The following is a 26,229-nucleotide window of genomic DNA, read 5'->3' as shown; positions in this document are numbered from 1 at the left end:
ATGAAATTTACTCATCATTTCTCTTTTTGGAAATTAAGCAAAACGACGGAGAGAAATTTCAGGACTTCTTCTCACGGCTTAAGCTAGCTATTATTGATTGTAATTATCAAGAACCAGATAGAATGCTTAGGGACAAGATCATACATGGCTTGCAAGACAAACCATTGCAAGAAAGACTGCTAAGAGAAACCAGTCGACGTGCAAAAACTCTGCATGAAATAATCAGCGAATGCAGGGCAGCAGAGCAGTCACGCTCACAAGTGACTTTAATGAGCTCCAAAAATGAAATCAATTTAGTCTCTACTTCTCGCCAACAGTTCCCAAAGCAAAACAGCTATAGTTGTAAAAATTGTGGACTTCAACATGAACCTAAAAAGTGTCCAGCGTTTGGTACGGCCTGCAACAACTGTGGGAAGAGGAATCATTGGTATAAATTTTGCCGTTCTAAACCTCTCAAGAAAAGTGGCAACCGTGTAAACATCATTGAAGAAGTTGATGAATATTTTCTTGGAGAACTAAGACTCAATACAATCTGTGATAATGGTGAGAAAGAATGGACTCAAAACATTCAAGTTAATGGATGCTCAGTGGTTTTTAAACTCGACACAGGGGCACAGGTTAACGTTCTTCCACAGAATATATTTGATAATTTGAACAACAAACCAAAGTTGTTACCTTGTAATCAGCCAGTTCTAGCTTATAATAACCACCCTGTTCCTGTTAATGGTATTTGCAAACTCTTCTGTAAATCAACCAAATCAAGAGGTTGTTTTAAGTTTGTTATTACAAGTTTAAACTCTAGCCCTATTCTTGGACTTAATGCATGTAAAAGTTTGGGTCTCATCAAGCGCATGTATCAGTTGCAAAACATCTCCGATGATCCCCCTGATATTATGCAGAATGTCACATCTGACATTAAAGATGTATTAGATGAGTTTAAAGACGTTTTTACTGGTAATGGAAGGTTAAACAGGTGTATAAAAATTAATCTGAAAGATGATGCCATACCGCATGTTGCAGCAGCTCGAAAAATACCTCTAGCTCTTCATAACAAAGTGAAACAAGAACTGTTGAACATGGAGCAACAAAACATTATTGCCAAAGTTGAACAGCCTACAGAATGGGTTAGCAGCATGGTAGTTGTGAACAGTCCTAAAAAACTGAGGATATGCATTGACCCGAGACCTTTAAATGAAGCTATCCTAAGGCCCCATTACCCAATTCCAACATCAGAAAGACTGTTTACCAGCTTGCAGGGTTGTACAGTTTTTAGTCTCCTAGATGCAAAAAATGGATTTTGGCAACTTCCACTAGATGAAAAAAGCTCCTATCTGACAACATTCTCCACCCCATGGGGAAGATATAGATTTTTAGTCCTTCCTTTTGGGCTTAACAATGCTCCCGAAGAATTTCAACGAGCAATGGAGGAAATTTTTGAGAATGAACCTCAAATCCAACCATATTTTGATGATATAGCTTTAAGTTCAAAAAACATAAATGAACACTGTTTGCTTTTAAGAAAGGCTCTCACCATTGCTAGGAAAGAAAACTTAAAATTTAATATCTCAAAGCTTCAACTCGCACAGCCATCAATAAAATACCTAGGGCATATCATATCAGAAACTGGAATACAAGCAGATCCTATGAAAATAAAAGCTATTCAAGAATTTCCTGCTCCAGAAAACAAAGAAGCCTTACAACGATTCTTGGGAATGGTGACTTATCAAGCAAAGTTCACAAGTCACCTATCAGACTTAACTCATACTCTTAGACAACTTCTGAAAAAGGGTAATTCTTTCTTATGGGATCAGAACATGCAGCAAGATTTTGAAAAAATTAAGTGTGCTCTCATGAAAGCTCCTTGTCTAAGCTTCTTTGACTCAACAAAACCTGTTCTCCTGTCAGTAGATGCTAGTCAAAGAGGATTAGGGGCTGTATTAACCCAAGAAAACAAACCTGTTGCATATGCCTCTGCCACACTCTCTAGTGCACAATCAAGATATGCTCAAATAGAAAAGGAGCTTCTAGCTATCATCTTTGGATTAGAAAAGTTCAATTATTTTACTTATGGCAGACATGTTCTTGTACAAACTGATCACAAACCCCTTCTTGGACTAAGTAAAAAACCATATGATGAAATATCACCACGACTTCAACGAATGCTTTTGCGCATGAACAGATATACAGTTACTCTACAATATACCCCAGGAAAGCAGCTCATAGTTGCTGATACTTTGTCACGAGCTACCTGTCCAGATATCTTTAATGACAATCTGTGTGACTCACCACTAGCTACTTCTGAGACAGTACTAGCCATTGCAACTAAATCCAAATGGAGTGAGCTTTCATCAGCCACCAAAGTTGATGAAGCATTGCAAGAACTTAGCCAGCTTGTTAAGAATGGCTGGCCTAGTGAAAAGTGTAGAGTAAACCTAGTAGCAAGACCATTTTGGCATTGTCGACATGAGATAACTGAAACTGAAGATGGTCTTTTATGCAGGGGAAGTCGCTTAATCATTCCAGAATCTGCCAAAATTGATGTTTTGAAAAAACTACACACTGGTCACCGAGGCATTGTTGCATGTAAAACCAAAGCCCGTGAATACCTATATTGGCCTACAATGAACACAGACATAGAAACTTTTGTAGAAAGATGTTTAGTATGTCAGAAGCATCAGAGAGCAAATGCGCAAGAACCTTTGCTACAAAGGGACTTGCCTGAAAGACCCTGGCAGAAAGTGGGTACTGATTTTTTAACCCTTATGGAAACAACATATTTGCTAATAATTGATTACTTCTCAAAATACATTGAAGTGCAGCCCATGAATAGAACAACCACTGCTTGCGTTGTCAATGCAATGAAATGTGTATTCGCCCGCCATGGTATACCCGAGGAGCTTGTGAGTGATGGTGGCCCTCCGTTCGATGGAAATGAATTCAAAACTTTCTTGGACAGCTGGAATATTTTCCACAGTAAATCTTCACCATATTGGCCATGTTCTAATGGCCAAGTTGAACGAGCTATCCAAACCTTCAAAAATTCAATGAAAAAGGCACATGAAGAAGGTAAAGACTTACATATAGTCTTGTTGGACTACAGAATTACACCGACACAAGGTCTCAAATCACCAGCAGAGCTCTTAATGGGTCGGCGCCTGCGATCTTTTATTCCATCTCTGCCACAAAATCTTCAACCAAACTTTGACATTAAAGAAGAGAAAGCCCAACTGTTAAAAAGACAACAAGATCAAAAGAAATATGCAGACCGTGGACGCAAACCATTACCCGAACTAAAGTTGGATCAACAGGTTTGGTTCAAATTAAAGCCAAAAGAACCATGGGTTAGAGGGAAAATAATAAAGAAAGACTCATTTAGAACATATACTATCCAATCAAAAAATGGAGGAGTTTATGTAAGAAACCGCATTTTTATACACCCATTCAAAAGTGATACTGTAACTAACCAAGAAAGAACCGTAGAAGATCTTTACGATGCTGTCCCTGAAATTTCTCCTGCATCTAAACAAACTGACCTACCAACTTCCGAACCAAGACGCAGCCATAGAACTGTAAATAAACCTTTGCGCTACCGAACTTAAACTTATTCTTTCCACCCATTTTAAAATCAGACACAGATTTATCTGGTAAACTTTTTTATTTAGTTTATGGTTTTGTAAATATTAATTTAACCTTAATTTAAATTGTGTAACTTTCCTTGTTATTAATTTTATTTAAAAAAAAAAAAAAAAAAAAAAGGGCATGTCATATATTGTAAATCACCAATAGTTTGCTATAATTATCAATCCATCAATCAATATAGTTTATTAACTTCTACTTCAATTTATAGATAATATATTGCAACATGTAAACATTTACTTCAACTTTTATCTTTGAATAAGCACTGTAACTTCGATCTTCAGTATGATGTAAACAAGATGTATTTTCAATAAACTTAGCTATAATGTTATCTTCTTTAATCATTCTAATTTATGATATCCAACATCATAACAGTATTAAAAGTCTAAAGTTAAGATTACCAAAAAATTTCTTATTAGCTCTTGAGAAATTTTTAAAACTAGAAATGATTTTAAAGTGGTAATTAATTTGATATAAAATAACGCATTAAAGAAAATCTTTTGTTCAAACTACTATTCATAAATTTCTGGTAAGAGCTTTATAAAAACAGCTTTAAAATCCTTCAATTCTAAAATCAAAATTTTTTTTCATTAAATAGAACAATTTTATGATGACTGATTAGTTCAATATAATTATATACTCAGTAAACACGAATATACACGAACTGCATTGATTCTGATACCCCTATTAAAATTTAAAGTTTATAAGTTAGTAAAATAATTATTCTGAAATAAGAATAGAAATCAGATTGAGAAGCTGTGGACAAATTATATTGAATTTAGTTAGGAATTAGTGATCTAGAAGAAGGAAAAAACAAACATTATTTAAGAAATCACGACTTCATGAAAATCCAACACCAATAAGAGATAATTGATTTAAAAGTTTTTGCAACATAAAATATTTGCAGTTGACAATCTTTTTACCAATTAAATATAGAGTGAAAAAATTCATTGTTACAAAATCTATTTTAGACTTTGAGAATGGTCTATATTCAGCTTTTGGAAGTCTTGAAAGAGAGTATATACTCGCTTTATTTACACTACTTCAAAGTTTTATATTAAATCTACTTTTACTAGATGACATGACCATTTTAGTTATTTTATTAGTAAACTTATTAGAGAAAAAAAAGAGGTGGCATATTTCATTTTGCGCTTTCTTTTGAAGCAATAATACATTCGAACTGAAGGAAACTGAAGATATCCTGGGGTCAACACTGTGTACTAAGTGTTAGTTTTCAAAGAATGAAAGCAAATGTTGCAAGAAATTTCTTGAAGAAGAATTCTTTCTAAGATTACAATAGGTGTATTCAATGCATGGGGAAATGGAAGATTGACGTTTTGAAAGAGTGATATTTTCTTCTCTGCAAGGGGTCATTTCCTGTATTGCAGCCCAGTAGTTGCTAATTGTGTGGAATTCCAAGCTTTGTACATTTCTGGAAAAAAGATAAATCACTCTCTGAATCCTTGACACTCTGTTTTTAAACCTAGTCTTTAAATTTCTCTCTTCTCTGCCGGTCCTCTTACAAGAAAACATTTCTGGAGAAAAATTATTGCATAATAATTTGCAATGAGAAACGTATTTATATATGTAATTTGAAAAAGGAGGGATAGAACACAACTTAACTAACAGTAAACAAATTAAAACCAAACATTTAATTTATTGTCCAAAATTATAAAGTAGTGCATAAAAATTAAATAACCACAACCAAGATTGCAGGACCATCATATTTGATATTTTTGAAACAAATGTTTTGTTATTAAATTTCTACGACAGTTAATTCATAAGTAAAAAAATTAAACATTTTTTGAACCGTTCGAATTGTTATCTTAGCATATATTCATTTCGCTAAATTATCTAGCCAAAATAATTTTCTTTAATTTCTCAAATATTAATTTTTGAAAAATTTTTTTTTACGCCTTACTAAATAAATATTAGATTGTTTGGCCTTTTTTTTGGTCAAGTAAAAGTAAAGAACTGTGTAATACAAAAAACTTAACTTTGCGTTGCCTTTTCCTTTGATTATTGTCCTTAATATGTATTGATTATAATTAAATCAGAGATTTGAAACAAATACATAAAAATAGTATTATTAAAAAATTTTGATAGAAAAAAGAAACTTTTAAAAAATAAAAATTATTTTATACTCTTTCTTTTACCTAGTCTTGTTTTTTGTGGTAAAATGAAGTCAGTTTTGGATACATTTTTAAACAATATTAGTTTATTAAATAATAGATAACTTTATGAGGAAGAAGAAAACTACTAAGCAACTTCTTGTTAAATAATAAGAATCCGAATCCGAATAACTATCCGAAGTCCATGCTAATTTGCAATTCGTTAAATTCCTTTATTATGACGCACAAAACAAGTATCTTATTTAGTTTTAAGAATTTTACTCTCATTATTAATAAATTACTTGATAGTATCACTTGATACTAAAATTGTCACAGGAAGTAATCAGAGTTTAGCTGGGAAAAATTGCTTCAAAGTATTATTATATGGTTTTAATATAAACTTAAAACTTTTAATTAAAATTAAACCTGAAAAGATATTTAATCTCGTTGGTTTCTTTGTAGTTATAAGATTTTTGATTTTGCAAAAAATGTTTTGAATATGCAAGTTATTTCTTAAAAAAATTCAATAACTGTCTTTCGTATTCTGTTTTTTCAAGATTTTATTTCTGTATAAATTTCAGACGCGATAATTCAAAGGAAATGCTTAAAACATCAAGAAAAAAAAAAAAAAAAAAAAACAGAATTTTATTTATTCGCTTTTTATTTATTTATTTATTATTATTATTTTTTTTTTTGCATTTCCTTCTTTGCTTGAAAATTTTTAAAATAATGTGAAGAAAATAATGACTCTGATTAAAATAATGTTTGCAAAGTAAAATTTTAACATTTCAAAATTAGTGAACTTGAAAAATAAGTAAGGTGTACTTTCTGGCAGTTGGAAAGAAATAAAATAAGTCAAAATCTAAACTAAGTTAAAATCTCCTTCAATTAAGTTCACAAAATAAAATTCAGTTAATGAATATTATCAAAATATCGAATTTACAGTACTTATAACGAAACTGCAGAACATTATTAATAGAGATATTCAAAAATTTATTCAAAATAAACAAATATTCAAAAATTTAAAAGTAATTTGCTATAATATATTCTCCCCCCCATTTTTCTAATTTTACCATGAAGAACTTCAATTTAAAAAAAAATAATAATAATAAAAATTAAACAGCAATGAAAGCAACGAAATGTTTGATTTGGTATTAGCAAAAGAAAAAAAAATTGAAATAAATAAATAAAATAAAATAAAACTTTAAATTAATTTTTCCACTTCACCAAAACCTTTTCTAATCAGTACCTTTTAACTACTAATGTACTATGAACTCTAAAATAGACTCACAACTCCTCTGTTATAGTGATTTATGATGACAGCTATCCCCACCTCTCAATTAGTACCCAGTCGGCGGTCGTAGGGGAAGGAAAAAAAATACCAGCGAAAAACTCGGGCGCGCCGCTAGAGAGGCAGATAGGCAACCCGAGTTATTCCGGGCTTGCCGCTTTGCGTGTAGAAATGATTCCGAGTTATTACGGGTCCGCCGCAAGGAGGGTTAATACTTATTTAGTAGAAGAAGGGTCTAGTAATTCTTCGCTTCATTGTTCCTAAATTTATATAAAACCTAACTATCTGAAAAATTAAAACCTTATTGAATAATTTGAAACAAAAAAAATCCTGATAAAATACTAAACATTTATGTGATCAGTTGTGTGGGGATTTAAAGGAAAGCAAAACCAGTGATTCCTTAATTTATCGCAAATGTCCCTTACCTGGTCCTTTCATCAAGTCTATTGTAGCAGTATTTGCTTTTTAGTTGCGAGCATGATTTCGTTAGTGTTTCTTTACTCTGATTTATTGATTCTTCACTTATTTTTTAATTCACCCCATTCGAAGAACGGACTTTCAGCTAGCATATATTCATAATTTCAAAACTTACATTTGATTTGTGCATAAAAACACAAATAGGAGACAATTTCAAATGCAAAATTTTATTTCAAAGTTTTAAAATAACATTTTTTATAATATATATTGCTTTAGAATTTCAACCATAAAGTTGGTTTACAGCTTGTGAAACCATTGAAGATGTTTGACCTGAAGCACCATAGTTAACATTTCCAATATTAGCAGATCCGAGAACATGCAACAAAGCAGATACCAATTCAAGAAGAGCTTGAAGAAGGACTTCGCATTGAGAAGCACCAGGATTGGATGATTGCACTTGAGAAACAACGCTTCCTAATGTGCTAGATAGTCTAGAAACATTAACTGGTCCTCCAGAAGCTAACCTAGATGCAACGGAAGAAATTCTGGAAGTAGAGGCAGGAGAAGAAATAGCTGCCGCTGCTGACGCTGCTGCTGATGCACCGGGTGCAGATCCTCCTGGTCCATATCCTCCTGGGCCAGCACGGCCGGGACCGGATCCTCGAGGTCCATAACCTCCGGGACCTGATCCTCCTGGGCCTGAACCACCAGCTGCTGCTGCTGCTGCTGCTGAAGCACCACCTGGTCCTGATCCTCCTGGTCCTGATCCACCAGGTCCATAACCTCCAGGGCCAGAACTTTCAGGTCCATACCCTCCTGGGCCGGAACTTCCAGGTCCATATCCTCCTGGGCCAGAGCTGTATTCAACTATTTCTTCATAACCACCTTGGCCTCCTCCACCACCACCTGCTGCAGCTGCTGCTGCTGCAGAAGCACCACCGGGTCCTGATCCTCCTGGTCCGTAACCACCGGGTCCGTATCCTCCTGGGCCTGCACCACCGGGTCCATATCCTCCAGGGCCAGCACCTCCGGGACCTGAACCACCAGTTGCTGCTGCTGCAGCTGCTGCTGAAGCACCACCGGGTCCTGATCCTCCAGGTCCATATCCTCCGGGACCTGATCCTCCTGGGCCTGAACCACCAGATGCTGCTGCTGCAGCAGCTGCTGCTGCAGCACCACCGGGTCCTGATTCTCCAGGTCCATATCCTCCGGGTCCTGATCCTCCTGGTCCATAACCACCGGGTCCATATCCTCCGGGGCCTGCACCACCGGGTCCATATCCTCCAGGGCCAGCACCTCCGGGACCTGAACCACCAGCTGCTGCTGCTGCAGCTGCTGCTGAAGCACCACCGGGTCCTGATCCAACAGGTCCATAACCTCCTGGGCCAGAACTTTCAGGTCCATACCCTCCTGGGCCAGAACTTCCAGGTCCATATCCTCCTGGGGCAGAGCTATATTCAACTATTTCTTCATAACTGCCTTGGCCTCCTCCACCACCACCTGCTGCAGAAGCTGCAGCGGCTGCTGAAGCTGCTCCTGGTCCTGATCCTCCTGGTCCATAACCTCCGGGTCCATATCCTCCTGGGCCTGCACCACCGGGACCTGATCCTCCTGGTCCATAACCACCAGGACCTGATCCTCCTGGTCCACCACTACCAGCTGCAGCTGCTGCTGCTGCTGCAGAAGCACCACCAGGTCCTGATCCTCCTGGTCCGTAACCACCGGGTCCATATCCTCCTGGGCCTGCTCCACCGGGTCCATATCCACCAGGGCCAGCACCTCCGGGTCCATATCCTCCAGGGCCAGCACCTCCGGGACCTGAACCACCAGCTGCGGCTGCTGCAGCTGCTGCTGAAGCACCACCGGGTCCTGATCCTCCAGGTCCATATCCTCCGGGACCTGATCCTCCTGGGCCTGAACCACCAGATGCTGCGGCAGCAGCTGCTGCTGCAGCACCACCGGGTCCTGATTCTCCAGGTCCATATCCTCCGGGTCCTGATCCTCCGGGTCCTGATCCTCCTGGTCCATAACCACCGGGTCCATATCCTCCTGGGCCTGCACCTCCGGGTCCATATCCTCCAGGGCCAGCACCTCCGGGACCTGAACCACCAGCTGCTGCTGCTGCAGCTGCTGCTGAAGCACCACCGGGACCTGATCCTCCAGGTCCATATCCTCCGGGACCTGATCCTCCTGGGCCAGAACCACCAGCTGCTGCTGCTGCAGCTGCTGCTGAAGCACCACCGGGACCAGATTCTCCAGGTCCATATCCTCCGGGTCCTGATCCTCCTGGTCCATAACCACCGGGTCCATATCCACCTGGGCCTGCACCACCGGGTCCATATCCTCCTGGGCCAGAACTTCCAGGTCCATATGCTCCAGGACCAGAGCTGTATTCAACTATTTCTTCATAACCACCTTGGCCTCCTCCAGCACCACCTGCTGCAGAAGCTGCTGCGGCTGCTGAAGCTGCTCCTGGACCTGATCCTCCTGGTCCATAACCTCCGGGTCCATATCCTCCTGGGCCTGCACCACCGGGACCTGATCCTACTGGTCCATAACCACCGGGTCCATATCCTCCTGGGCCTGCACCTCCGGGTCCATATCCTCCAGGGCCAGCACCTCCGGGACCTGAACCACCAGCTGCTGCTGCTGCAGCTGCTGCTGAAGCACCACCGGGACCTGATCCTCCTGGTCCATATCCTCCGGGACCTGATCCTCCTGGGCCAGAACCACCAGCTGCTGCTGCTGCAGCTGCTGCTGAAGCACCACCGGGTCCAGATTCTCCAGGTCCATATCCTCCGGGTCCTGATCCTCCTGGTCCATAACCACCGGGTCCATATCCTCCTGGGCCTGCACCACCGGGTCCATATCCTCCTGGGCCAGAACTTCCAGGTCCATATCCTCCTGGGCCAGAGCTGTATTCAACTATTTCTTCATAACCACCTTGGCCTCCTCCACCACCTGCTGCAGAAGCTGCTGCAGCTGCTGAGGCTGCTCCTGGTCCTGATCCTCCTGGTCCATAACCACCGGGTCCATATCCACCAGGACCTGCACCACCGGGTCCATATCCTCCTGGGCCAGCGCCACCTGGTCCATATCCTTCAGGGCCAGCACCTCCGGGGCCTGAACCACCAGCTGCTGCTGCTGCAGCTGCTGCTGAAGCTCCTCCGGGTCCTGATCCTCCAGGTCCATATCCTCCGGGACCTGATCCTCCTGGGCCTGAACCACCAGCTGCAGCTGCTGCTGCAGATGCTCCACCGGGTCCTGATCCTCCCGGTCCATAACCACCTGGTCCTGATCCTTCTGGTCCATAACCTCCGGGTCCTGATCCTTCTGGTCCATAACCTCCGGGTCCATATCCTCCAGGGCCTGCACCACCTGGTCCATATCCTCCAGGGCCAGCACCTCCGGGACCTGATCCTCCAGGGCCTGAGCCACCAGCTGCTGCTGCAGCTGCTGCTGAAGCACCACCGGGACCTGATCCTCCTGGTCCATATCCTCCGGGACCTGATCCTCCTGGACCTGCACCACCGGGTCCATATCCTCCTGGGCCAGCACCTCCGGGTCCATATCCTCCAGGGCCAGCACCTCCGGGACCTGAACCACCAGCTGCTGCTGCAGCAGCGGCTGCTGAAGCACCACCGGGTCCTAAACCTCCAGGTCCATATCCTCCGGGACCAGAACTTGCAGGTCCATACCCTCCTGGGCCAGAACTTCCAGGTCCATATCCTCCTGGGCCAGAGCTGTATTCAACTATTTCTTCATAACCACCTTGGCCTCCACCACCACCTGCTGCAGAAGCTGCTGCGGCTGCTGAAGCTGCTCCTGGTCCTGAACCTCCTGGTCCATAACCACCGGGTCCATATCCTCCTGGTCCTGCCCCACCGGGACCATATCCTCCTGGGCCAGAGCCTCCGGGTCCATATCCTCCAGGGCCAGCTCCTCCGGGACCTGAACCACCAGCTGCTGCTGCAGCTGCTGCTGAAGCACCACCGGGTCCTGATCCTCCAGGTCCATATCCTCCGGGACCTGATCCTCCTGGGCCTGAACCACCAGCTGCTGCTGCTGCTGCTGCTGCTGAAGCACCACCGGGTCCTGATCCACCAGGTCCATAACCTCCTGGGCCAGAACTTGCAGGTCCATACCCTCCTGGGCCAGAACTTGCAGGTCCATACCCTCCTGGGCCAGAACTTCCAGGTCCATATCCTCCTGGGCCGGAGCTGTATTCAACTATTTCTTCATAACCACCTGGGCCTCCTCCACTACCACCTGCTGCAGAAGCTGCTGCGGCTGCTGAAGCTGCTCCTGGTCCTGATCCTCCTGGTCCATAACCACCGGGTCCATATCCTCCTGGACCTGCACCACCGGGTCCATATCCTCCAGGGCCAGCGCCACCGGGTCCATATCCTCCAGGGCCAGCACCTCCGGGACCTGAACCACCAGCTGCTGCTGCAGCAGCTGCTGCTGAAGCACTACCGGGTCCTGATCCTCCAGGTCCATATCCTCCGGGACCTGATCCTCCTGGGCCTGAACCACCGGCTGCTGCTGCAGCTGCTGCTGCTGAAGCACCACCGGGTCCTGATCCTCCTGGTCCATAACCACCGGGTCCATATCCTCCTGGGCCTGCACCACCGGGTCCATATCCTCCAGGGCCAGCACCGCCGGGACCTGATCCTCCAGGGCCTGAACCACCAGCTGCTGCCGCTGCAGCTGCTGCTGAAGCACCACCGGGTCCTGATCCTCCAGGTCCATATCCTCCAGGACCTGATCCTCCAGGCCCTGATCCACCAGCTGCTGCTGCTGCAGCTGCTGCTGAAGCACCACCTGGTCCTGATCCTCCTGGACCGTAACCACCTGGACCATATCCTCCTGGGCCTGCACCACCAGGTCCATATCCTCCTGGGCCAGCACCTCCGGGTCCAGAACTTCCAGGTCCATACCCTCCGGGGCCAGAGCTGTATTCAATTATTTCTTCATAACCACCTGGGCCTCCTCCACTACCACCTGCTGCAGAAGCTGCTGCGGCTGCTGAAGCTGCTCCTGATCCTCCTGGTCCATAACCACCGGGTCCATATCCTCCTGGGCCTGCACCACCGGGTCCATATCCTCCAGGGCCAGCACCTCCGGGACCTGAACCACCAGCTGCTGCTGCTGCTGCTGCTGAAGCTCCACCGGGTCCTGATCCACCGGGTCCATAACCTCCTGGGCCAGAACTTGCAGGTCCGTACCCTCCTGGGCCCAAACTTCCAGGTCCATATCCTCCTGGGCCAGAGCTGTATTCAACTATTTCTTCATAACCACCTTGGCCTCCTCCTCCTCCACCTGCTGCAGAAGCTGCTGCAGCTGCTGAAGCGGCTCCTGGTCCTGATCCTCCAGGTCCATAACCACCTGGTCCATATCCTCCTGGACCTGCACCACCGGGTCCATATCCTCCAGGGCCAGCGCCACCGGGTCCATATCCTCCAGGGCCAGCACCTCCGGGACCTGAACCACCTGCTGCTGCTGCAGCAGCTGCTGCTGAAGCACTACCGGCTCCTGATCCTCCAGGTCCATATCCTCCGGGACCTGATCCTCCTGGGCCTGAACCACCGGCTGCAGCTGCAGCTGCTGCTGCTGAAGCACCACTGGGTCCTGATCCTCCTGGTCCATAACCGCCGGGTCCATATCCTCCAGGCCCTGATCCACCAGCTGCTGCTGATGCAGCTGCTGCTGAAGCACCACCTGGTCCTGATCCTCCTGGACCGTAACCACCTGGGCCATATCCTCCTGGACCTGCACCACCAGGTCCATATCCTCCTGGGCCAGCGCCTCCTGGGCCCGAACTTCCAGGTCCATATCCTCCTGGGCCAGAGCTGTATTCAACTATTTCTTCATAACCACCTTGGCCTCCTCCTCCGCCACCTGCTGCAGAAGCTGCTGCAGCTGCTGAAGCTGCTCCTGGTCCTGATCCTCCTGGTCCATAACCACCGGGTCCATATCCTCCTGGACCTGCACCACCGGGTCCATATCCTCCAGGGCCAGCGCCACCGGGTCCATATCCTCCAGGGCCAGCACCTCCGGGACCTGAACCACCAGCTGCTGCTGCAGCAGCTGCTGCTGAAGCACTACCGGGTCCTGATCCTCCAGGTCCGTATCCTCCTGGACCTGATCCTCCTGGGCCTGAACCACCGGCTGCTGCTGCAGCTGCTGCTGCTGAAGCACCACCGGGTCCTGATCCTCCTGGTCCATAACCACCGGGTCCATATCCTCCTGGGCCTGCACCACCGGGTCCATATCCTCCAGGGCCAGCACCGCCGGGACCTGATCCTCCAGGGCCTGAACCACCAGCTGCTGCCGCTGCAGCTGCTGCTGAAGCACCACCGGGTCCTGATCCTCCAGGTCCATATCCTCCGGGACCTGATCCTCCAGGCCCTGATCCACCAGCTGCTGCTGCTGCAGCTGCTGCTGAAGCACCACCGGGTCCTGATCCTCCTGGACCGTAACCACCTGGTCCATATCCTCCAGGGCCTGCACCACCAGGTCCATATCCTCCGGGGCCGGCACCTCCGGGGCCAGAACTTCCAGGTCCATACCCTCCGGGGCCAGAGCTGTATTCAATTATTTCTTCATAACCACCTTGGCCTCCTCCACTACCACCTGCTGCAGAAGCTGCTGCGGCAGCTGAAGCTGCTCCTGGTCCTGATCCTCCTGGTCCATAACTTCCGGGTCCATATCCTCCTGGGCCTGCACCTCCGGGACCTGATCCTCCTGGTCCATAACCACCAGGGCCTGACCCTCCTGGTCCACCACTACCAGCTGCAGCTGCTGCTGCTGCTGCAGAAGCACCACTTGGTCCTGATCCTCCTGGTCCATAACCACCAGGTCCATATCCTCCTGGGCCTGCACCACCGGGTCCATATCCTCCAGGGCCAGCACTGCCGGGACCTGATCCTCCTGGGCCTGAACCACCAGCTGCTGCCGCTGCAGCTGCTGCTGAAGCACCACCGGGTCCTGATCCACCAGGTCCATATCCTCCGGGACCTGATCCTCCTGGCCCTGATCCACCAGCTGCTGCTGCTGCAGCTGCTGCTGAAGCACCACCGGGTCCTGATCCTCCTGGACCATAACCACCTGGTCCATATCCTCCTGGGCCTGCTCCACCGGGTCCATATCCTCCTGGGCCAGCACCTCCGGGGCCAGAACTTCCTGGTCCATACCCTCCGGGGCCAGAGCTGTATTCAATTATTTCTTCATAACCACCTTGGCCTCCTCCACTACCACCTGCTGCAGAAGCTGCTGCGGCTGCTGAAGCTGCTCCTGGTCCTGATCCTCCTGGTCCATAACCTCCAGGCCCATATCCTCCTGGGCCTGCACCACCAGGACCTGATCCTCCTGGTCCATAACCACCAGGGCCTGACCCTCCGGGTCCACCACTACCAGCTGCAGCTGCTGCTGCTGCTGCTGCTGCAGAAGCACCACCGGGTCCTGATCCTCCTGGTCCATAACCACCAGGTCCATATCCTCCTGGGCCTGCACCACCGGGTCCATATCCTCCAGGGCCAGCACCGCCGGGACCTGATCCTCCAGGGCCTGAACCACCAGCTGCTGCCGCTGCAGCTGCTGCTGAAGCACCACCGGGTCCTGATCCTCCAGGTCCATATCCTCCGGGACCTGATCCTCCTGGCCCTGATCCACCAGCTGCTGCTGCTGCTGCAGCTGCTGCTGAAGCACCACCGGGTCCTGATCCTCCTGGACCATAACCACCTGGTCCATATCCTCCTGGGCCTGCTCCACCGGGTCCATATCCTCCTGGGCCAGCACCTCCGGGGCCAGAACTTCCAGGTCCATACCCTCCGGGGCCAGAGCTGTATTCAATTATTTCTTCATAACCACCTTGGCCTCCTCCACTACCACCTGCTGCAGAAGCTGCTGCGGCTGCTGAAGCTGCTCCTGGTCCTGATCCTCCTGGTCCATAACCTCCAGGCCCATATCCTCCTGGGCCTGCACCACCAGGACCTGATCCTCCTGGTCCATAACCACCAGGGCCTGACCCTCCGGGTCCACCACTACCAGCTGCAGCTGCTGCTGCTGCTGCAGAAGCACCACCGGGTCCTGATCCTCCTGGTCCATAACCACCAGGTCCATATCCTCCTGGGCCTGCACCACCGGGTCCATATCCTCCAGGGCCAGCACCGCCGGGACCTGATCCTCCAGGGCCTGAACCACCAGCTGCTGCCGCTGCAGCTGCTGCTGAAGCACCACCGGGTCCTGATCCTCCAGGTCCATATCCTCCGGGACCTGATCCTCCTGGCCCTGATCCACCAGCTGCTGCTGCAGCAGCTGCTGCTGAAGCACCACCGGGTCCTGATCCTCCTGGACCATAACCACCTGGTCCATATCCTCCTGGGCCTGCTCCACCGGGTCCATATCCTCCTGGGCCAGCACCTCCGGGGCCAGAACTTCCAGGTCCATACCCTCCGGGGCCAGACCTGTATTCAATTATTTCTTCATAACCACCTTGGCCTCCTCCACTACCACCTGCTGCAGAAGCTGCTGCGGCTGCTGAAGCTGCTCCTGGTCCTGATCCTCCTGGTCCATAACCTCCGGGCCCATATCCTCCTGGGCCTGCACCACCAGGACCTGATCCTCCTGGTCCATAACCACCAGGGCCTGACCCTCCGGGTCCACCACTACCTGCTGCAGCTGCTGCTGCTGCTGCAGAAGCACCACCGGGTCCTGATCCTCCTGGTCCATAACCACCAGGTCCATATCCTCCTGGGCCTGCACCTCCGGGTCCATATCCTCCAGGGCCAGCACCTCCGGGACCTGATCCTCCTGGGCCGGAACCACCTGCTGCGGCTGCAGCTGCTGCTGAAGCACCACCGGGTCCTGTTCCTCCAGGTCCATATCCTCCGGGCCCTGATCCTCCTGGTCCACCACTACTAGCTGCAGCTGCTGCTGCTGCTGAAGCACCACCTGGTCCAGATCCTCCTGGTCCATAACCCCCGGGCCCATATCCTCCAGGTCCATATCCTCCTGGGCCAGCACCTCCGGGACCTGATCCACCTGGGCCTGAACCACCAGCTGCGGCTGCTGCTGCTGCCGAAGCACCTCCGGGTCCTGATCCTCCTGGTCCATAACCACCAGGGCCTGATCCTCCTGGTCCACCACTACCAGCTGCAGCTGCTGCTGCTGAGGCACCACCGGGACCAGATCCCCCTGGTCCATAACCACCGGGTCCATATCCTCCTGGGCCTGAACCACCTGCTGCCGCTGCTGCTGCTGCTGAAGCACCTCCGGGTCCTGATCCTGCAGGTCCATAACTTCCTGGACCAGAACTTCCAGGTCCATACCCTCCTGGGCCAGAACTTCCAGGTCCATATCCTCCTGGGCCAGCACCTCCGGGACCTGATCCTCCTGGGCCTGAACCACCAGCTGCTGCTGCTGCTGAAGCTGCTCCTGGTCCTGATCCTCCTGGTCCATAACCACCGGGTCCATATCCTCCTGGGCCAGCTACACCAGGACCTGATCTTCCTGGTCCATAACCACCGGGACCTGATCCTCCTGGTCCTCCACTGCCAGCTGCAGATGCTGCTGCTGCGGAAGCACCACTGGGTCCTGATCCACCTGGTCCATATCCTCCTGGGCCAGCACCTCTGGGGCCTGATCCTCCAGGGCCTGACCCTCCAGCAGCAGCAGAAGCCGCTGCCGATGATCCTCCAGGTCCTGCTTGGCCAGGAGAGTAAGATACAATTGTTTGAGAAGGTCTATATGATGACACGGTTTGTGATGGGCCTTGTACGTACGTTGTAGTTGTTGAAGGTGCTGAATATGATGGTCTAGGACCAGCCCCATATCCACCTGATCCTCCAGCTGATGCGGATGCAGCTGCTGCAGACGCAGAACCTCCAGTTGCAACATAATTTCCTGATTCTGCAGCAAACATATTGATTAAAGTACGAATTTCATTTACAAAGGCATCATTACCTCTACCAGTTACTTGATAAAATGCCCCACTTAAAGCATTTGCTATTGCGTCAGTTACAGCTTGAACATTCTGCCCATTTGCATCAGATATAGCAATTTCAGCTACTCCAGATGCGAAGGCCGTATTCAAAGCTTGCAATTTGTGGGACGTAGCCTTTCCTTTCATATTGTTCATTCCAGCCATCATCATCTCTGAAATAGAACTCATATCTTCCATTTGGTCTTCTGTAAAAACTCCACTTTGTTTGGCTTTTCCCATAAAAGACTGGATAAATGCTTCACCCCCTGCTACGCTATTCCATGGCGATTCTTGTCCTACAGCAAACTTGCTGTGAACGCACAACGCTAGCAAAATCGCTAGAGAGAGTCGACTGAACCAAATCATATTAGTCTTTGGAAGAGCTCGACTGAATACCTTTTCGAAATTTCCGACCCCTTTTTATACAGAATATTTCGTGAAACAACGCAGGTTTGTCAATAAAGTTGAGATCTTTCGATCACATGATCTGTCATTTACGTAAACAGTGACGCAAATTCCACCTACTGGAACAAACACACCTGCTCGAATTTCTATTCTCCCTCTGAATATCTTTTCAACTGCATCTCAAAGCGCATATAATTAAATTAGAAATATGCAGAGATATTAATTGCATAGAATTAATATATCCTTTTTTACTTACATTTTGAATGTGTCCTAATGTGACTGAAATATATGTTACAAAAAAAAGCATCTCACAAAATGCTTCATGTATAGTTTGAAATTTTTCATTTCTAAAACTGTTAGCTTGATTTAAAATTCAATTTTTAACCTGTATATGAAATTTGAATTTAAAAAACACTAATATTTTCCTTCTTAAAATAACACATATATAATTCTTTAACCTAGATATTTGTCTTTACTTTAAATTTTGGTGGTTCTGATTGAAATACTCTTTATCACTCTTTAAATGATTGAATAATTAATTTTAGATAAAATAACTTTTTTTCGAGTTTGGTTATTATCTAATATTTACGTAAATGGTTATAAACTGATATCTATAATTGTTTTTTTTTTTAAATTAAATACAATTTTTTTTTAAGTTAGTTAACATTTTTTACTTTTGCAACAAAACACTCGTCTTAATTCCAAATAGCCGTTTTAACCCCAAATATTATAAAAATTATGTTTTTTGTTGTTTTCCTTATATAACATATCTGTATAAAAACTGCATTTTCGTATTTAAGGTTCTTTAAAAATTCTATAAAACATGAAAATAAAATTTTTGTTCTTTGGAAAGACACACATTACATTAAAAATTATAATGAAAACTTTTTACGTAAGACAACAATTTTTATTTATATACGGTAGGGTAAGAACAGGTAGCTAAGTTTGGATGGCCTGTAGGACCTAAACTGCAGCAACCTAAAAACTGTCATATGGAACCAAAATATTCATTATACATCATTTTCAAAAAGTCATAAATGCACTACTTATTTTTATATAGGATGTTTTTTTCTAGAAAAAGTCAAACCACGTCGTTTCACCTCGCTAGTGGAGAAAAAAAAGGTTGCACATGTTAACAATATGGGGAATTTACAAATGCTAGAGTTTCATTGAGAAAGTTGCAGATATTCTATTTTGTCTGACAATTTAAGAATTTTGTGCATGAAGTTTTAATATGATGCAATAAAAGTCGCACTCAAGTAGGAAGAGGGGAGAGACAGGGACAATTGCACCGGGTCCCGAAATTGATGAGATTTAGACCAAAATTCCTTATAAAAATTTTGTATTTATTATTGTTGTTGTTTTTTTTAAATAATATATGTATACAAAAATTGCATTCTCGTATTAAGGTTCATTTAAAATTCTATAAAACATGAAAACAAAATTTTGTTCCTTGGGAAGTGGCCCACAATAAATTTTGTTTAGAAGCCTTTGTTCAGCTTTGGTTGTAGTCATCTTCCTTAGGAGCACTGCAGCTTTTGAGTGGAGGAGGGTTCAGCGGAGACACCAAAATCAAGGGGAGGGGGCTCCTGACAGGGTACCCGGTCTTACGCAGACAGTAAAAGTTATCGAAACGATTAATAACGAACTAAATCCTTATTATCGGATAAGGTATGAATCTTTAGTAAACGTATAATAAACTAGTCTAAAATTAATTTTTCCTTAACTGTAATGAATAGATAATAATAGCTTAAAAATAAGAAGACATTAGAGAGTTTGCATAGTTAAACAAACTTATCTACATACACGCCGTGAATAAATCGACAACAATACGGATTCCTTTTGGGCATTAAGATGAAATTCAGAGTTTGTTCTCTAGAAATCAGAACTAATTTCGCCAAAATCGAGGTTCCCGGTTTCACCCCACTTTCCCCTATAAAAACCGAATATTAGTGTCACATTGTTAATTTTTATTCAATTATTGAAAAAACTTGTCCCGACAATAGGAATATTTATTTTAACTATTGTGAGTAATACCAATCCGAGTACTGTACGATAGGAAACCCGTGTACGATAGGAAAGTGTTCAGAAAAATACTGTGAAAGACATTCGGGGGTTGGGGAGCTGGAGAACCCCTGGTTTGATTTAAATTGCAAGTAGAGTATTGAGTTAATAGATTTGTGAAGACTTTTAAGTATGAAAAGTTCATAAAAATTGCTATAACGCAAGTTGAATACAAACATGTTTTTTTAAAACATGTATAATTAAAAGATGTGATCGAAAATTTTGAACATAAAAAAGGGAATTAAAATTTTAACGTTTTTTTCATGGTCCGATCATTAATGTTTTTTCTTTATTTAAAAGTGAACGATGGTCCAAAAATGTATTTAAACCTGTATAGGTTGTAATGTAGCAGAGAATATGAATGAGAATATGGAGACTGTGAATATGTTGTCATGCATTATTTGCTCAAAATTTTAAAGCTTAAAACTTCGAAAACCATTTATTTCCCTTTAAATTAAATATTTTGTAACTTAAAAATAAAAATTAAAACTGAATAATTGTTCTTCTGAATATAATACGCAAATGATTCTTTCCAACCAGTAGTGAAGTATCAAAATGTGCATATTAATTTAAGATTGAGGTCACCTTTGAGTAACGCTATAATATCGTGCAACTGCACATTTTCTAGAACAACACGTGAAGTATTATTCATCACACCAATATAGCTCTGACACCAATACTGTAATGAGATTCGATAGATCCAGCAGTTTTTCAAACAAAAATTGTTATTTTCGGACAACTTGGAATTCGAAAATAATTGAATAGCTGTTATTTTGAATGCATTTTGCGTTTAATATGATAATATTTACCGGAAAAGTCGAAAACAAGTTGCCAATGTGAGATATAAAGTAAACAAAATGGAAAACGTTGTGTAAAGAGCTTGAAGAAATGTCAGCTTTGTGTAGCAGGTGTTGATTTATTTCATGCGAAGTGATAATAAGTGAATTTTTTATAATTTTTTCAGAAGTGAAAATCATTTGAAACCTTTTTCATATTAAAAAGCGAGCTTTAATTTGTCAGAAAATTCTCAAATTCAAGACAAAAATTTAGAAATTTTTTAGTAAAATCTTTTTCAGTCCAACTCATTGGATAGTTCAGTACTTGTATATTGATAACATTACGAGGGGCAGTTTGAGAATTTTTTATAATACTTTAAAAAATGAAAATCATTTGAAACTTTTTTTATATGAAAAAGTGAGCATCAATTTGTTAGAAATAAACCCCAAATACTAAGAGAGAACTATTGAAAATGTTTACTAAATTTTTTTCATCCCAACCCATGGATATTTCCATGGTTGTATATCGATGCCATAACAAGGGACAGTTTGCCAATTTATTTTATTCATTTGAGAAGGGAAAATCTTTTAAAACTTTTTTATGTGAAAAACTGAGTGTCAATTTGTTAGAAAAAACCCAGAAACTTAATTTATTGTATGAGTGTCTTACGCGTACTTTATGTAATTTTACTTATTTTGTTTTTATCAAAATAATATTTAGGATTTTTAAATTAATTAATTTGTGCTAGTTAACATTTTCATAATTTGGTATTTTTGACAAATATTTTTTTTTCCGAATTGAAAGTATTAATTTTTTAAAATTTTAATATTGAAACTATATATACTGCTGATAGAGGAGTAAAATAAGAGTTCTATGTGTTGTCTTTTTCATTTAGTTGTTTAAATTTATATAAAGTATTACCAAAATGGACCATGCGATCCAAGAAAACAGAAATATCTCATCATGTCTGTTTCTTTTCTTGTAAGTAATAAAAAGGTAAATATGCATATAAATATGCATAAAAATTATTCCCACCACAATTATTATTATTTATCATTTTCTAAAAATCTGTCAATCAACTGAATAATTTTATTTTCCTTTTTAAACACAACAATTTGATGTTTTAAACCATATAATATAGTTTTTCTAGTATTATTTTTAGTGTTGTATCTTTCATCTCAGAAATCCATATCAATTCAAATTCATAGTAAAAAAATGTTTTTTTTTGTTTAGCAAAATGTTTTATGACTTTTCTTATATTTCTTTTAAAATTCAACTACAATTTAAAATTTTAAAAAATGTCGCAAAAAATGGATCTCATTTGTAATTGTTTTATCAAATAGGATTACATGACATAATATTATGCATTTATAAATTTCATGTCATTTCCATCAAAAATTGTAAGAGACGGAATGTTCTTTTCAAAATAAAACTATATTTTTAAGACACTGTACCGATTGGATTTATTTAACTTTCCGTTTACTTCAATGTATTTAAAGAAATAAATTATGCTTAATTTTCAATTGAGACTTTTGAAAAAGGTGACATACGTGATACATAAAAATGAAATGTGATTCATGATTACTTCATATATTTTAAAAATTTTATATGTTTCAATTTTTACATGTTTTTAGTTTTTTTAATTATCTAATATATAGTTTTGTTATAAATAATGTATCAATCAACAGTCTCTCAGGGGCTAAATCTTTCAAACAGTTAAAAATATCAACAAAATGTAATGTATTTTAATTTAACAAAATCTTTGAAATAATGCCTAGTCGAAAAAGCATTGTTTTATATTATTAAATCACTATACTATAAGTGTGTTTTAGAGAACTTAAGAACAATTTTAAAACTACTTAATCCTTTACTACGCATTTTACATGTCTATAATATAGTCTATAATATAATATATTCATATAATATAAATGTTTATATATATATATATTCCCGACAAAACAATACATCCCGACAAAAAAATAAATAAATAAATAAGTCATACCAAAAATAACTGTTCTGGCAAAAAAATCTGTAACTTTTCTAACATAACTAATCTCAGATTTCAAATCCCCTTATCCGAATTCGGTAAAATCAAGCACTCGTATAAATGCAACAAAATTTTTGGTCAACAGTGCTATTCTTCTATTTTTTAAAAAAAATGTGGAGGTGTTAAGAACCGTAATCAATTTCTTAAATACTATGAAGGGTTTAAATTAATCCTTATGTATTAAAAATTTTTAAAAAATATATATGAATTCATTTGAATAAATATTTCATTACTTTAAGTTGTGGTTTAACAGTCCCATTGAATAGGCTGTTAAATTCATATAGTTACTTATGAGGTGTGATTTTTTCTGTAACTTTTCTTCAAGTGCTTATTTTCCATCCACCGTCAAAACAACGTGGAGGCCCCCACTAAAAATAATCTTAAGATTTTCTTAAGGAAATATCTTATTCGTAAGAAATTCTTCAGAAATATAAAGAATTTCTCAAGATTTAACTCTACCTCCAAAATGTCTTAAGAATATTTACAGACATTTTGAATATCCTTAAGGAGAATTAGATTTGTCTTAAAAAATTCTTTAGAGTATCTTAAGACAGTTTCCTGAGTTAATGTTACCTTGAAACATCTTAAGATTCTTTAATATATCTTAAGAATTTTTGCAGACATTTAATAGACATTTTGAATATCTTTAGGGTGAATTAAATTTGTCTTAAGAAAATTTCTTGAGTTAATGTTATCTTAAAATATCTTAAGATTTTTCTGGAATATCGTACGAATTTTTGAAGTCATTTTGAATATCTTTAAGGGGAATTAAGTTTAAACAAAGTTTTCTTAAGACTTTTTTCAGCTCACACAAAATTTGTCTTGTGATACTTCCGATAATGATCCGATCTTAGTTACTATTTAATTCTGAGAGAATTGAAATAATTCTCTAATAAAGGTATATATTTTAAAGGTTTTTTGCCTTTTTTTTTTTCTTTCCTTCATGAAAAATTCAAAATAATAATTTAAGATTGAAAGAAATTGTATTGTTTGACTTCTACTTTAAATGTTTTACTTTACAGCTTTTGTCAAACATCTACTGGTATCTAAGGAATTCAATATAACAATCAGATCAATTTTTATCAATCAAAAACTCTCACATTATTCAAATTTGAATAATTGGAAATTTTTCAAAGTTGAATGTCTAATTCACTCTCCTGGATTCGAATTTTAAGTTTCTATTTATATAATATACCTAATTAAGAAAAAGATCACATATTTACAGTAGTTATCAGCTCTATTTTTCATAAATTGATGTAAATGTTACGTGTAGCATTCAAAGCAAGTTTAATTTTACGAATTTTTAAAATTTGTGTTCATTAATTTCGTTTTAACGTACATATCTTGTATCTTTACTCATGAAAGCTGTATGAACCGTTTTCGTTCACAATGCTTTAAGCGTACAGTTTAATTCATTTATTGAAAATTAACAAGTCTTTAATCAAAGAAAAATCCACCTGAACAGAACTTTTTTGTTGCCACAATTGACTCAGTCATGCTTCCGTTTCCTCTTCTCTCCCCTCCCAACACTCTACCGATTGAAGAAGTTTGTTTACATTGAGGCAGAGGTGCGAGTGTGATGTTATAAAAGTTTGAGTTTGGTAAGCTTATAACTTATGCTTATTTCTTATTTTTATATTTATTCCTAATTAACTATGGCGTCTTTCGTATTAATACATTTTCATGTGTTGATAAATTATTACTGTTACGAATGGTATAAAAATGTTTAAGCGAGGGAGTACTTAAATTTCTGTTGTAGTTGTATCATTCATGTTTCAGTTTGATCATAGTTTTGTATGAGGTTTTTAATGTGGCGATTGGTATGAATGCGAAATCATTCTTTTTTGAATAAACCAATTTGCTTTTTTGTTTATCATAGTTTATAATCAAGAACTTTCACAGAAATTCTCTCAGAGAATGATTGGATAATTTAAAAAACAACGAAGAATGTTTTTGAATTTTTATTATAATTATGAAAATTGTACTTTCATTCACTAGCTAGTTTAAAAAACAATTGACATTTGGATGTACATATTCTAACTATAATTATTTTAAACTGCTACTAAACTTTTCTATTTACATTTAAATTTTCTTCGTTTACTCCAATTTTATTATGTGTTAAAAACGATCCTTACACTTTCTTATGTAATTGAGCCTAGCTGGATTTACACTTTTCTTTTGTTTCTTTAACACGTTGAATGCCACTCTAATTTTACATGGCTTGCCCGTCTGGCCAAAATGATTATTTTCAATACGTATTGTATTAATTTCTCTAAGCCATTTTTGGGATGATAATAATATTAAAAAAAATTAAAAGCTTTAAAAACTTATTCGAATAATGTGCTTCTAAGAATCTTCGCTTCGCCGTTCACCGGTGGCCCCTGTGGTGCTACAAACAAACTCAGTGCCAGTCACCGGTGACCCCTATGGCATTCAGCGTATTAAATTAGATTATCGATAATATTAAGTTTAAAAATTACTTTTTCTAAACCTATTCTTAATGTAATAAAATCTTCATGAATGTATTTGTATACGTTGTGATGAAAACTTTTAACTACTGATCCAAATAAAATACTCTTACATTGATAAGTTCCGTTTTAAATTTTCTAGCCCAGCTGAATACATGACAAGACTCGTTTACCAACTTTTTATTTTGATGGAATGTGGCATTTATTTTGGAGTTGACAGTTTGTGCGCAAATAGAAGGCTAGATACACTAATCATCATTAGAGTAAAATAAGTACATTTTTACTCCATTAAAGAACAAGCCATTAAATAAACGAAAAGACTGATGCCGAATGAATTAAAACCTAGATGAGCTATTGGCACAGGCATCTTGGTTTCAAGTGCGTTAATCTCAGTTTTACTGACTCCCCAGCCACTTTATTTTATAACTGTCGTTGAACAACCGACCCATTTTTAAGGGTTTACGACTACTAATGCTCAACTCAGTGGCCTAGTAATTTTGAACCTAATCCAGTAGAGAATGGAACTCCTGTACCAAGCATTGGAAGAACCTTCGTGGAGAACTTTTTGATGGAACTAACCCGCATTTGGGTTACATGGAGATGAAAATCACGCAAACTTGCCACGGTCAGTCTGGCGTCACGGGGACTCTAACCCGTGATCCGTCTACCACAGAGGGTATTTTAATTCAGCACTGTGGTCGGTGCGAACCGAATGGGGAATGCATATTGGTATAGATTCGAACCCGATTCATCTGATTCAAAGGCGAACTCTCTATTTCCTGAGCTATTGTGACATTCCTGGAAACGATAAAGTCGATCACTTCACAAAATTCTGCTCTTATCTTCCTCAACTTGCTTTAACTCTGCCCTACAGCCAAATCTTCTCCACCATTGTGAGAGTGATAGACTAAAATATAATGAATGTGAAAGATGTGGATGCTGCGGGAACGATTTGGTCAGGCCTCCTCAGTAATGCCAAAGGGAATTCTTATATTCTTAGCCAAAGGAAAAGTTTAACAATTTTTTTA

The 26,229-nt window shown here is 41.7% G+C and overlaps 3 protein-coding genes across 12 annotated transcripts in view; all 3 read right to left on the bottom strand.

Moving 5' to 3' along the window:
• LOC147803306 (uncharacterized) overlaps positions 1-26,229 on the bottom strand; it is a 149,891-nt gene that overhangs the window by 88,484 nt on the left and 35,178 nt on the right. For all 10 annotated transcript variants that reach the window (XM_087150832.1, XM_087150838.1, XM_087150833.1 and 7 more), the window contains exons 2-3: positions 16,639-16,875; positions 12,778-16,410 (exon numbers count right to left, since the gene is read on the bottom strand). In XM_087150832.1, coding sequence (XP_087006958.1) covers positions 12,778-16,410; positions 16,639-16,875 — 3,870 coding nt within the window. The remainder of the gene's footprint in view (positions 1-12,777; positions 16,411-16,638; positions 16,876-26,229) is intronic.
• On the bottom strand, positions 7,736-12,750 carry LOC147803308 (uncharacterized). Its single transcript, XM_087150452.1, has 9 exons — positions 12,740-12,750; positions 11,623-12,698; positions 9,208-11,592; positions 9,082-9,162; positions 8,803-9,006; positions 8,572-8,670; positions 8,425-8,523; positions 8,197-8,379; positions 7,736-8,154 (listed from the first exon to the last, which is right to left on the bottom strand). The coding sequence occupies exons 1-9, from the start codon at positions 12,748-12,750 to the stop codon at positions 7,736-7,738; spliced, it is 4,557 nt and encodes a 1,518-aa protein (XP_087006578.1).
• Positions 16,880-17,840, bottom strand: LOC147803307 (uncharacterized; the record flags this gene model as incomplete). Its single annotated transcript, XM_087150451.1, has 1 exon — positions 16,880-17,840. A coding segment is annotated over exon 1 (927 nt), but the record flags the coding sequence as incomplete, so codon positions are not given.

Source organism: Parasteatoda tepidariorum, chromosome 9 (genome assembly GCF_982258835.1).
Source record: "Parasteatoda tepidariorum strain Cologne lab strain chromosome 9, Ptep-v5.0, whole genome shotgun sequence".
NCBI classification, from domain to species: Eukaryota; Metazoa; Arthropoda; class Arachnida; order Araneae; family Theridiidae; genus Parasteatoda; species Parasteatoda tepidariorum.
Note: the sequence above shows the minus strand (reverse complement) of the source record. Positions and strands in the feature narration are given on the sequence as shown.